The sequence below is a fragment of the Colletes gigas genome, unplaced genomic scaffold (genome assembly GCF_013123115.1).
Source record: "Colletes gigas isolate AHSC1104 unplaced genomic scaffold, ASM1312311v1 Colletes_gigas_Sc00004, whole genome shotgun sequence".
NCBI lineage: Eukaryota > Metazoa > Arthropoda > Insecta > Hymenoptera > Colletidae > Colletes > Colletes gigas.
In genome coordinates this window covers 9,406,423-9,419,189 of record NW_025106633.1, presented here as the reverse complement: position 1 = coordinate 9,419,189, position 12,767 = coordinate 9,406,423, and the positions used below count along the sequence as shown (strand labels likewise).

The window sequence follows — 12,767 nt, the reverse complement described above, 5'->3', positions numbered from 1 at the left end:
AAAATCAATATCTATCAACTTTTGGAGCACGGAGTGCATTGCTCTTTTTGTACATGGTGGCAGCACCGTCCCAGCATTACTTCAAGGGTTAATTTGTGTTGCACGACACGTATTTCACCCATGAACTGCGTAAATCGTGTTTTCTATCGCAAATCGTCCAGAGACGCACCGTTAAAAGGTATGTTTACACTTCGCGTTTAGTAGAGGATTATCATCGACGGTAATAACAATAGATGCGCGACGTAATTATGAATAAAGATTAATAAATATTGCTTTGTCGTTACTACAAAGTAGACAGTTAAAAATGGTTGCCCTGTAACAGATCTGTCAAGCGATATTTTCTCGTATCCGTTTGCTACGATGCGATAAATACTACGATTCAAAATTTTCAGTCGGTCTCGCATTCGATGATAAATTAATGGTAAACGCTGGAATCGATCCGTTTTTACAACGGAAAATGTAATTTCACGGTCGATGCTACCATATGTGTAAACGAAGCAATTGCATATTTAAACGTTTCGTTTGTGAGCCTCGCAGACGCAAAAAGAGTTCAAGGTTGCATTTTCTTAAACACTTTTTTCCTTTCTAACTTTAAATCGCAATATATTTTATCGAGTCATCGAATCGCTGTTTTGTTGATCGAATACGCATTTTAATTTTACGAACGATATAGACTGTTCAATTCATAGTCAGTATTTTTCGTCATCTGTAAACTGCTTTTTAATACCATTATCCAAAATTAACATGTAACAAAATACGTTGTATTTCTTTGTATAAAATAAAATATCCAAGCACATAGAAAATTTATTGTAAATTAAAGAATGAACAATTTTTTTTTATAGATACTAACTCGCTGTACTGCTAAATACTTTGTTGGAATGAAAATGAAGATTCCAAACAGTGGCTCTGGAAATGAGTACGGACATGAAACAGACATTATCTCTTATATGGACAATAGCTTTGAATCTGAAATCGATGTGCAAAGAACAGAGGATAGTGATTTTTCTGAGTATTTATGGATGGAAAATGAAGAAGAATTTGATAAAGAGGTTCAGTAACGGCTATTTTCCTGATTTACTAACACAATTGGAGCGGAGTAATTTTTTCTTATGGAATACTATTTATAAAACAACAGTATTGTAAAAACATTATAGGTGATACAGCAGTTAATGGAGGAAGAATTGACAGAGGAATGTTTAAAGGCAATGTGGGAAGACGAAAGGCAGCACGAAAGAAATACAAATTCTGTTGCTTGGTCTACTGCTACAAGCATGCCGGAAAATGGTGCTGAACTTTCTCAACAACTTAGTAACTTAAAAATGCACAATGACCTTGCTAAACAGGTACAATCCGAATAATGCGCATTTACATTACGCCGTAGAGTATATGGTTAATCTTATTAAGGCAACATAAATTTTCAGAGTACATTAAATCCAAATGCAGCTGAATTTGTACCAGCATTTAAGTCAGCGGTAACGTCTGTAAGTACACCGCCAGAAGTTACTGCCGAATCATCATAGAAGCCATACATTCCTTTCTTTAAAGTTAATAAAAATGGGCTATGTTGTATGGCTAATATTTACCACCCTCGATAACACAGTTGTATTAACTGAATCATATTAAGAGTTAAATGACTGTGACTAAACGTACAAAGATATAACGAACGTCAAAGTGGATAATATGTAATGCTGTTATAAGATATTCAAGATTAATGAAATCAGTTGCATAACCATAAATTGAAAAAAAAAAATGCTATTCAAATTTTTATAGGCAGAAGATATTGCATATTATAAACATTTAATTTTACATATATATATTTTTTGTCAATATAATCGATAATGATATACACATAAATCACTTGTTACAGAAATTTGCAATCTATATTTCTTGTTTAATCGGGGACAATTATTTTCAAAATTAGATGTTTTTTTGCTACTTTTATCTCGTGTAAGTTGTTACAAATTGAGGCAGCGTATAAATGAAAGTCGTGTACTGATAGAGTTTGGAATCTTTAGTTAATTCTGATACATCACACTCACTTTTCCATTAATTGTGTTGTACATATGTACACCTGACGATTAATTATTGCATCCAAGATGAGCATATCTTTTTTTTTAATTCTTTCAGAATGCTTCTTTTATTAAGATCTGAAAGGTTTTATAATGTAGTATGCGTTTCTAGATGAAACGCTTCTATAAGAGTTCCTTTTATAACACTTATTTTATACTGGTATACATCTTCTGTAGTGTTACTGACAAACTAAGAACAATATACTGAGGTCGTTTAGACTGATGTAAATGAAATGTTGCATTGAAAAATGTACCGCGTCCAATGCATATTTTGTTGCTAAAACATACTTAATATATTTCAATCGTGTGGTAAAACTTTTAACAATGATTTTTTATTATCAGTTTACTCCGTTTAAAATGGGAAAACCTATGTCATAATTCTGGTCCTCTGTCAGCATACATCTGAAAGACTTAAAGATCTCAAATGAAAGTCTTACACAGGCTGTGAAGGACTGTTTCTATGGCTCTCTTTAGTAACGTTCAGAGTAGTCATATTGCTTATTTACTTTAATTAAATAATAAAATTTCTATAAAACAGTACTTCAAAACTAATTAGAATATGTACATGAGATGTAATATTTAAATACTATAAGTGGTGAATATATCTCGAGTTTGACAATTCAAAATTGAATATAAAAATAATCTAATCATCTAAACAATATTTAAGAACGAAGTGGCAATGGAAACCTGTGTAATATAAAATTGTAGCCTAATAACGATTTAAACACAATATTCACCACTTGTATTATATGTACTATTTGGAAACACATACTTATGTACAAATTTAATTAACATTTTTTGCATTGTGATAGACATACATACTGTCAGGATTTTGTAAGATTACATGTGGTAAATCTGTATTATTTTAGTCACAACATACTTTAGTATGAATGCAGGAACTGTGATTATAAAGCAAATTAAATAGATTTATGAAATATATTACTCACAGTTAGGGCACCTTATTAATTTCATAACGCTTCGTGTTATCTTGCTTTTGAATTTCTTTTCATATATCTCTTACCATTTGTGATTCCATGCAACAATGGAAAAAAGAAAAAGAAAAAGGAAAAAAAAAAAAAAAGAATTGTATATGTAGCTTGTAACGAAATATGTTACAGATATTTATAGATTTATTTAAGAACGATTCAAATTCAATAGTGCATCGGTTATGTGAAACAACTAACAATAAATTTAAGCAATTTTTCTCAATTTTCAAATTCAACTTAGTATGGAGAGACTGTTTTCTAGATTTAAAACTCTTGTTAATCAGGATCTGGTGTAAATTTAATTTGTTATATAATATTGATAGAGTGACATAATATACTAATCGAAAACAGCTATTTTAGTTTGTATGCTTTTATTCTTTGCAATAAAATCATAAAAAAAAAAAAAGTCCAAATACCGAGCATATACTAATAGTTATATTAACATGTATCTTGTAGTCATTGAATCGGTGTCAATTCAAATGGCATGCAATATTTAAATCATATTATTAATATTTTTAAAGCATGTCATGTATTACAGCGAAAGCTGTTTTTATAGTAGTAGAAGAAAATAGTGATTTGTTTAGTTACAATGTAACTAGTACATAATGCTTTGTTGCATAATATTTTTCAGTTCCCATATACTCGAATTTTCTCAAACTTTTAAATATCTGAAAAATAAGTATCAATTTTTTTTTTTTATGAGTTATTTTAATGGTACCTGTATTTATTTAGTATGTAATAATATTAATAATGACAAGATAATATTTAGGTTTTAAAAATTAAGCAACTGCAATTGTCTCGTATATTATGTATAATAAAAAAAAAAAACAATACTATGAGAATTATATGAAAAAAATTTGTTAATTGTAGCGATAAAAAATAATTTATAATATTCAGATCAACAAGCGTAAAATATTACGTTCTACTTTTACTAGATCGTTTGTGCGATTTTGCGGTACATATACTTTTTTCGACTTTGCGTTGAAAGATAAAAAAGTACAAAATTTAAAATGCAAAAAAAAAAAAGAAAAGGAATGTAATCCGAACAGTGAATAATCTTTTTTAAGTAATCATGAAATTTGTCTTTTGTAATTACCATTTGCAAGAGCTATGCGTAATGAATTAGAAATAATTATATTTTATAAGCGAGTTTGAATTACTATATCATACACCATTGCCATTAAATATTTGCATTTGCGATTTTCCCGTATCGTATCATTATTTCTGTATCATTTAGTATGTAAATGAAATATATAAAATACAAGTCTGTGTATTGTATTTGAATTTTTTAATATGTCCTGCCCTCTTAATCCATAGTACTAAGAATTAGAACTTTCAAAGTTACATATGATTTAATTATGCATATAGTAATTAAAAAACGATAATGGTAAAAAAGAGAATTTGTTAAAAGCATCACCTTATATTTGGCAGCATATCAGTAACTACAATTTAATTTTACAATTACTTCTATATAAATTAGTATTTGTCGTACAACAGTAAAAAATTGATACCAATGCATATTATATATCGACGATCTACAAAATGTGAAACTTTATTATTTCTCACTTCCTGCAAACAAATTAATGTACTCTATCAACCGACACCTATTACAACAGCTACATAATACAAATAAAACATACTATTTTATAGTCATACATTACTAAATAAATTTCTAAATAAATTTTATAAAATATCGAAATGTATATAAATACACTTTTGGCATTATAGGAATTTGTTTTGGAAAATGTAATATTCATTAGAGCAAATACTCGTAGTTGCATTAAACGCAAATTCATTTGAATATCAATTACGCACAATTATAAATAACGTAGTATTTTACTCGATCGTATAAAGTATGAAATTGGTATCAGTTTTTTTACAATTATTTCTTACTGATTATACGTATTATAAAATCATTGTAAACAAGATTTCTCCGAAAATGTGTAATTATATTTACTTATATACAATTATTAAATACTTCGATCTGCAGTCTCTTTATTCCAATGCAATACTGTATTATGCCTTATTGCTTTCCTGTAAGTCTTGATAATGAAAATCAATAGAATTTGTTTGGTTGCCAAAATTGTGTCCTTTACCAAATCATAAACACAATGGATGACATTAAAATTTTATATAAAGTAGTCTCTCAATTATCCGACCTAATAAAGATTAGGGTTAGTCGCATAATCGAGAGTGTTGGAAAATCTAATTAGGGCAACAAGTAGGCAGTAGTATAGCTGGGGAAGGGGGGCCCCCGAGCAGTAGTTTTGGTCTACTAAAAAGAAAAAAGATTTATTTTTGTCTTTGTTAACAGCTTCATGAATTTCAAGAGAAATATGCCTTTTTAACCACGTCGAATATTTTCGATGGCAACATGATTGTATGAGCGTCGAGTAGATCATTTATACGAAATAAATGTATACAGCCAAAGTATGGGTAAAAACTTGTATAAGAAATAATGTACTTTTTATATGAACATATTTATACAAATGGGTTTAAATAGACTTTTATAGTTTTCAATTTAAATCGTCAATGTAATTATTAGTTTGGAAGAATATTGACGTTATTAACTTTAGCAGACTTTATGTAAAAGCATAACAAAAATATGCAGCGATATTATTGTCAAACAATACGTTACAATAAAAAAAACTGATATTAATATAACGTATTAGCAAAAGTTCAAGGCCTAAGATTACGTTAAAATTACTTCGATCGACCTGACGACCCGACGCGTGCAAAAATCAACAAACATTTCAAAAGTACACGTTTTTATGTTATCAATCGGAGACATTTTTTTCTGGATATGTATAAGAAAGTGTGTTGACTGTAAAATTATTAAATGCAATGATTAAATATTGAATGCAAAACGGGACAAACTAAGAATACACTTCCATCCAATTTTAGTCAAAATATCCTCGCCACTTCTTCAGCTCGAGCATATGCGAGGCAATTATACAGATTCTTCCGCTGAAAGCAACCAACATCGCGGCGACAGCCTTTGATGTCGCCATAATGTTTCGTTAGGCAGGTCGTAGCTTCTGGAACATTGTAGCGACATCAAAGACCGATCAAGGGATATTGTCGTGGGAGTCGGCTGCTTTAAGGGCTTCCAGCAGTAGAATCACCTTGTGGAAACAGAACCCAACTGGTCAAACTTCAAAGCGATGCCTCAGATTCGAACTAAAAAGTTTTACATTTTTTACGGTACCATTATAAGCGTACCTTGTTAGAGCGGAAATGAAAGATCTTTCGTCCCAATTTCATTTTAATTATGCGTGCAGTATTCTAACAATCTTGTATAATAATAATACAACGTAAAAAATATAAGGCCTTTGATAAGCTGTTGCGCACGTATATGTACGTATACATGCACCACTCATCGTTCGATATTCTCTTCATAAAGTTCCATAATAAATTTCCGTGTATAATTAAACATTGATATCTGCATATTAAATATACACATAAAAATGAGAGAAAATTGGCATTCCTTAAATACTTAACTGTTAGTGTAGATTTTGTTATATAATTAAGTATTGTGGTCACACTTCTTGCACTGTAGATACTGTTTGCAAAAAATATATTCGATTACCGATATTCACGATTAATAAAAAATTGTAAATTTCATTTAAGTAAAGTATAATTTACTTAAATAATATACGTATGGTACCTCTTAACGATTAAAATGTTATAATCAACATGCGTTATCAAATGATACATCTTTAAAATGTAGATCGTTCTTATATTCTATGAAATATAATCGACATTTAGTCACTTATTTGTATATAATTGAAATCTAAATTTTACATATACCCTAGAAAAAGAAGTCATTCTTTGATATCTAATTAAATGTCGTCCGAAAATTGATACGATCGTACGGTGTCTTTTTTTTGCTTTTCGAACATCTATAAATCAATAATTACAAAGTATATGAACATTTCTCTCACGCAAGATATTTTATTTTCAAATGATGTTATTATAAACATTTCCCCTTTCTTTTTATCACAATCGTAAACACGAAATTAATCTTTGCATGTTAATATTTAAATCGTTCTGTTGTTATGTTAGCAACAATTATTATAAATATCAGTACACTATAATATGACTCTACACAGATGATATTGAAAATATGCAGCAATCGATACAAAACACTTATTTTCGTTCTTTTTAAAGATATAGTTTTGCAGAAAGAGCGATTATTACGTTCTATATTTCACGGTAGACACTGAATTAGTAGTGAATACAGATAGTATTTGAATATTGTATATGATAGAAAATAAAACATCTTGCTCGTTTGACTTTCCAAAGGTGATGCTGTATACTAGGTTTCATTTTCATTAAATTACTTACACATAAAAGTTTAAACACTTTCTGTAGGACTCTGAAATTCGGATAGTGCATGTATTGGATTCTGCACTTTTTTCTGGGAGCCCTTGCGTACTTTTGCCCTAACTTCTTCTGGTCTCTCAGGGCGTACCAATGGCTTCTTTTCCGGTGCTTTCATCTTCCACACAACGATTGGAGACTAATTAAACAAATGAAAACATCATAATGTTTCACAAGTAAAAAGTAGCAGAAGGTACAGCCAACAGCTACAGCACAATTATATAAATACTTACATACTGCACGATCCAGTAGTTTGTTAGTAAAACAGTTTTATCATTAATGTTAGTTACGTAATTACACATTAACACATACACTATATTAGATATTATATGCCCTAGACTACATGTTACGTATAAACTTGACGTAAATAATTAAAAAACATTAACAATACTTACAGTTACCGTAGATTGTCGAGTATACTTTGTTGACGCAACATACGAAGCTTTTACGGTAAGGACAACAGCGTTCATTAAGTTCTTAGCTGCCTGAATGAGAGAAGTTGCACTGTCAAGTCCAGACACTATCAACTCTCCGCTAATATTTTGTACATCCGCTTTAACTTTACTCGTAATATTCATTTGATGGCAGTACAATGCTATGCGTTGCAAATACGCCAGAAGATCTTTCTTGGTAGAACTTTCCGGGCATTGATCCGCAATTTGCCTAGTTAATTTATCTAACTTGGTTCCAGCTTCAGAAATTTTCTTCGCTGCGTTAATGACATCCATAGTTGTCTTCAAAGGTCCGCGACCTCTAGTGAAATCAGTCATTTCCATCATGATCATACACATATGCTTCGCAAGAACGATAATGTCATTTCCCGCATCGTCCCATTTGGCAACCTCTTTGTCGAATTTCAGTTTCTCGCTCTTAAAGTACTCCACTTGTTGTAAAATCTTTTGTTTATCCTCCTCCGGCATCTTACGCATGGCTTCGCGAGCTGTTGTGATACCACTGATCTCTGGATACTCGTCAACCCCATGCTCGCCCGTCTGAGCACTCGACTTGCTACGAGTTTCCAACGTGTAATGCTCGTCGAGCTCAACGTCTTCCGGGTCCAAGTCTTCGTCCGCCTAAAATAAATTTTGGAAAAAAGAAATGAAAACGGTGTAACAAACGGGAGTGCAAAGGCCTACGATTTCAAATCATCTTACTCTATTCATCAGTACAGCGCGTCTAATCTCACGAACTCCGTCGTAAACTAATCTCGAAGCATCTATAAAATCATTCTCATCCACATCTTTAGGAGGGTTACTACCCAAAGCATCTACCGCGACTTCTACTCTCTGTGCAAACTTCGGCATTACTTGTTCCCTTAAAACTTTCACAGCTTCTAAAACTCGCTTCGTATAGATACAAGGTTCATAATTATCCATTTCTGCTTGAACAACGTTACACACTCTGGCTGATCGTCCTCGGATTGCACCCGCGGTTCTGTCTAACGTGTCGGCATCGCCTTCTTGCAATGCCAGTACACATTTATTCACGTCTTCCAAGATATGATTCTCGGACACTGCTAAGAAATCGTCGATAGTGGTAATATCGTCGACAGCTTCCGTTAATACTCTAACTTGGTTCTCCCATGCTTGTCGAAATACTTCCATATTATCTAAGGCTACTTTGGATCGATTGCGAGCTGCCAGCACGCGTGCCGCGTTAATTACTTGCGGGCATAAGTTTCCAATTTGAGCCGCCGCGTAACGAACCATTTTTACGCCATCTTCGTTTCCTGACATACTGCACACCAAATTAGCAACCTGATTAAATGAATGCAACGTTATTAAATTGTGCCAATTATAGTAAATTGATCAAATAAATATTTAATAAATTCACCTCGACTAGCTTGTTTGCATGCTCTGTAAAAACAAGCGCGTACTCTTCAACTTCTTTGTCACGACCATTCCTCGCGGCCTCGATAAGAACCAACAAAGGTACGCTTGTTTCCAGAAAACTATCGGACACATGATCTACTACTGCTTTTCGTAATTGTCTGCGAAGATCGCGTGTTTTTCTGCACATATGATCGATTGCTCTTTCCAAACCTTCTGATTGTTCCTTCACTCCTATCTGTTAAAATTACAATATCTCAAATGAAATATAGGAATCGACGATATTATAAGTAATCGAATAAGATCTATACTATCTCTTAACTAATTGTATTAGAGTGCAAAATATTTGAAGTTTAATGATTATTAAAATGGTAAACAATTAACTAGGAAGGCCAATTTTATATTATTGTGCGAAAAATGCTTTACTTATTGAATTTACATGTTTAATATGTTTTAAAAATTAAAGTATTAATTGTAAACATAGCGTTTGTATTTGTTTAATGAGAGGAGAGTTTTAATTTGGATAATATTAAATTATTGAGAAAAAGCTATGTACACAGGCAAACGTAAACAAACAAGAAAGTGTAAAATCAAACAAATAGGACTTTCTGCACTACAAAATAACATCTTTACATTGGGAAGAAATAAATATGCGTGAAATTTATGATCGATTAAACTCAATTTAAACTACACATTTACTTTGATCGAAATAGTTTATCTATAGCTCTTCTAAGTTCAGCAAATTTACAATTACATTTGTGATATGCACTATTTATCTACACTATATACCTTTTCATTTCCATTAATCGGTAACTATATTACATATTGTGGAATAATATAATATGTACAGTAGTGCGAGTTAAAGAAAAATTATAAAATTTATAAACACTCGGTTATTACGAAATATTTGATTAGTGTTTGTTATAAGATAAAATATCGATAATATATATAAGGACTAGTACAGTGATCAGCAATTATAACATCTCGCTTGATTTGTAAATTGTATGCAAGAACGGTGCGAGAACACAAAGATTTCATATTTACCCTTTTCCCACCCCGAGCGAGCTGTAACTGCAGTCATTAAAATAAAAAAACAAATGAGTAGAATAAACATATGAAGGAATGCATAAATCAATCGATTACATTAAATGATAATATAATTATTTGTGTGTTTTAAATATATTTGTAAGAACTTATGTAACTGTAAAGTATATTGTATTTTGATATTCCGATCGCTATTGGTAGAGAGTGAAACAGAAATTAATATAAATTACAGAAAAATGAAAGTAATTAAATTTTCCTACGTCACAGATATTACTTGAATTTTTTCAGACATAAGTTTTACATTTTACTTCATTGTGCATGTAGATAGTTTTACACATATAAAGCAATTGTGTTTCGAATCACGAATAGAAGTTTGCCAAATACTTACATTGTTCATGTATTCGCTAAGCAAATCTTGAAGCGCTTGTCTAACTGCATTACATTCGGCAACAATGCGTTCCCGACGTTCATCTCGAGTACAAGAAGAATCTGCCATCAGCGCGGCGCCGCTAATAATGCTTTCCAGTCTTTCCTCCAGACTAGGTCTTGTACGTACTTCATTGTATGCAAGCGGGGACATTACCATTCTTTCGTCAAAATCGTCTAAAGCAGCGGCTAATTCACCAGGCCCTTCGTAAGGATGTTGACTATCGACTGGAGTTTTTCCTTGCGCAACGTCATTAATAGTATTCACAGCTTCGCAGACTTGTTTCAAAACGTAATCGCGATTCGCTTTTGCCGCGGCTAGCTCGGGATGACGAACATAAACTTTAGAAGCAGTAAGAAGCATAGTGGAGTGCTTTTTGAGAACGGCTCTCGCCGCTGCTAAATCATCTCTTAATTGGGGATCTTTCAATTCTTGTTGACGCTTTGCAGCTTGATTCATAAGTTCTGACGCATTTCTTCCAAATTGTTTGATGTTTTCTAATAATTCTCCTTGCGAGGATGCGTTCTTTAATTTCTGTAGATCGTCCTCCACTACGTGCAAGGACTTTAACAACAGATGCACATCGACCATGTCTGCCAAAATAAGTAAACGTGTCACCGCGGATAACAAATTTCTTGCAGCGCGAACCATGTTGCCTCTTTTCAAAGAGGAACAAGGATCTTCGGAGAACTCCCTGTTTAAATAATGATAATAATATAAGAATATATTAAGAACCCTTTTTACAACACAGAAGTACCAAAATGAAACAAACAATACCTAGCAGCGATGCTCATTGCGGCGCCTGTTTTCCTTACTTCTTCCACGGCACTTAACATTTCACCGGTAATGTCAGGATTTTCGTAAGCAATTTGTTCACCCTTTTCGATAAAATTATTAGCTGCTTTATCTACAGTTCCAACCAGAGCACTGGCTCTTTTAGATTTTCCTTTCTTCTTTTTACTAGGACCCTTTGTATTCACAAGCGTAGTTACTTGTAAAACCAAGGGTTCCAAGGTCTTTTCTACAGACATGGTACGAATCTCCAAATTCTTGGGATCCCATTTCAAAGTTATTGGTCCAAAATGATCTGACATCTTTATCGCTTTAAGTAAATCACTTCTAAAAATTAAAATAACGATGCGTGTAAGTTATCGCATAAAACATACAAACGTATTAAATATCAATGAAATTACCTGTGCACTTATAGGGTAATACAGATAATTTAACAAATAAGATGCGAATTAATTGATTGGAAAAATATGCAACAATATTTGTATATTTTACTCGTTCTTAATTATTCCCAATTATACTTTTCTCCTATTTCTTGATAATTATCATTACACTCGGATGATTTATTTGATACAGCAAATAATAATGATTACACAGGATTATAATAATTAAATTTTTACAAAGTTCAAATAGAAACACACGTATATCAATCTTTCCTCGTAAAAAAAAAATCTGGAAGGCGTGTGTTTGATATCTCGCGAGATATGTATGTTTAGAAAAGATATACCTATGTAAAGCGTTAGAGCGCACCTATCGTACTAAGAGTTTTGACATTTCGTGTAGAAGGCAAAAAGAAATAACAAGTTCTCACCTTCATGAAAAGACTATGGGCTTAGAACCTCTGAAATCTTTAATAAAACCCACACACAACTATCTTTATAATGTTTTTTACAAAATCAGTCACATTGGAAATTAAACTTTAACGTATACACAATCCCGTATCATTTCGATGTATCATCCATTTGTCACCAATACTTCATTCATGACGTCATTAGTTCCGCCAGAGTCAAAAAGTTAACGATACCGAACAAAACCCGTCTACGCCCGAAGCTTGAAACATGAACGCTAAAGCGATGGTTACAGAAGGGTATAGCCTATACTTCATAGAGTATATACACAATTGCTTGCATGAAATGCAACAGCCAATCAAAGGATGTCTTTTTAAAACTTTCAAAGTATGTTACGTATAAAATTACTTCCGTGAGAAATGGATTTGTTGTACTTGAATTTATGCATTTTC

The 12,767-nt window shown here is 32.1% G+C and overlaps 2 protein-coding genes across 5 annotated transcripts; one reads left to right on the top strand and one right to left on the bottom strand.

Moving 5' to 3' along the window:
• Positions 1-87: 87 nt before the first annotated feature.
• On the top strand, positions 88-3,769 carry LOC122394844 (polyadenylate-binding protein-interacting protein 2). 2 transcript variants are annotated; one of them, XM_043391990.1, is made up of 4 exons: positions 88-178; positions 843-1,049; positions 1,155-1,343; positions 1,422-3,769. In XM_043391990.1, exons 2-4 carry the CDS (start codon positions 879-881, stop codon positions 1,518-1,520), a joined length of 459 nt encoding a protein of 152 aa, XP_043247925.1. In that variant the 5' UTR covers positions 88-178; positions 843-878; the 3' UTR covers positions 1,521-3,769. The 2 variants fall into 2 exon arrangements, with proteins under 2 accessions (XP_043247925.1, XP_043247927.1); XM_043391992.1 differs by lacking the exon at positions 88-178 and adding an exon at positions 407-555.
• Positions 3,770-4,546: 777 nt separating this feature from the next.
• LOC122405298 (catenin alpha) lies at positions 4,547-12,597 on the bottom strand. 3 transcript variants are annotated; one of them, XM_043409944.1, is made up of 10 exons: positions 12,339-12,597; positions 11,516-11,857; positions 10,700-11,432; positions 10,312-10,338; positions 9,272-9,505; positions 8,593-9,195; positions 7,834-8,511; positions 7,672-7,674; positions 7,403-7,577; positions 4,547-6,617 (listed from the first exon to the last, which is right to left on the bottom strand). In XM_043409944.1, exons 2-9 carry the CDS (start codon positions 11,830-11,832, stop codon positions 7,413-7,415), a joined length of 2,760 nt encoding a protein of 919 aa, XP_043265879.1. In that variant the 5' UTR covers positions 11,833-11,857; positions 12,339-12,597; the 3' UTR covers positions 4,547-6,617; positions 7,403-7,412. The 3 variants fall into 3 exon arrangements, with proteins under 3 accessions (XP_043265879.1, XP_043265880.1, XP_043265881.1); XM_043409945.1 differs by lacking the exon at positions 10,312-10,338 and having other exon boundaries at positions 4,547-7,577; XM_043409946.1 differs by lacking the exons at positions 7,672-7,674; positions 10,312-10,338 and having other exon boundaries at positions 4,547-7,577.
• Positions 12,598-12,767: the final 170 nt, after the last annotated feature.

What these genes read in the sequence shown, in the direction of transcription:
- LOC122394844 (XM_043391990.1), top strand. Translation starts at nt 879, where the DNA reads ATGAAAATGAAGATTCCAAACAGTGGCTCTGGAAATGAGTACGGACAT. An exon ending in AAGAAGAATTTGATAAAGAG is followed by an intron (nt 1,050 to 1,154) that starts GTTCAGTAACGG and finishes AAAACATTATAG; the next exon opens with GTGATACAGCAGTTAATGGA. An exon ending in ACAATGACCTTGCTAAACAG is followed by an intron (nt 1,344 to 1,421) that starts GTACAATCCGAA and finishes ATAAATTTTCAG; the next exon opens with AGTACATTAAATCCAAATGC.
- LOC122405298 (XM_043409944.1), bottom strand. Translation starts at nt 11,832, where the DNA reads ATGTCAGATCATTTTGGACCAATAACTTTGAAATGGGATCCCAAGAAT. An exon ending in TTAGCGAATACATGAACAAT is followed by an intron (nt 10,339 to 10,699) that starts GTAAGTATTTGG and finishes TAATGACTGCAG; the next exon opens with TTACAGCTCGCTCGGGGTGG. An exon ending in ATGCAAACAAGCTAGTCGAG is followed by an intron (nt 9,196 to 9,271) that starts GTGAATTTATTA and finishes TCATTTAATCAG; the next exon opens with GTTGCTAATTTGGTGTGCAG.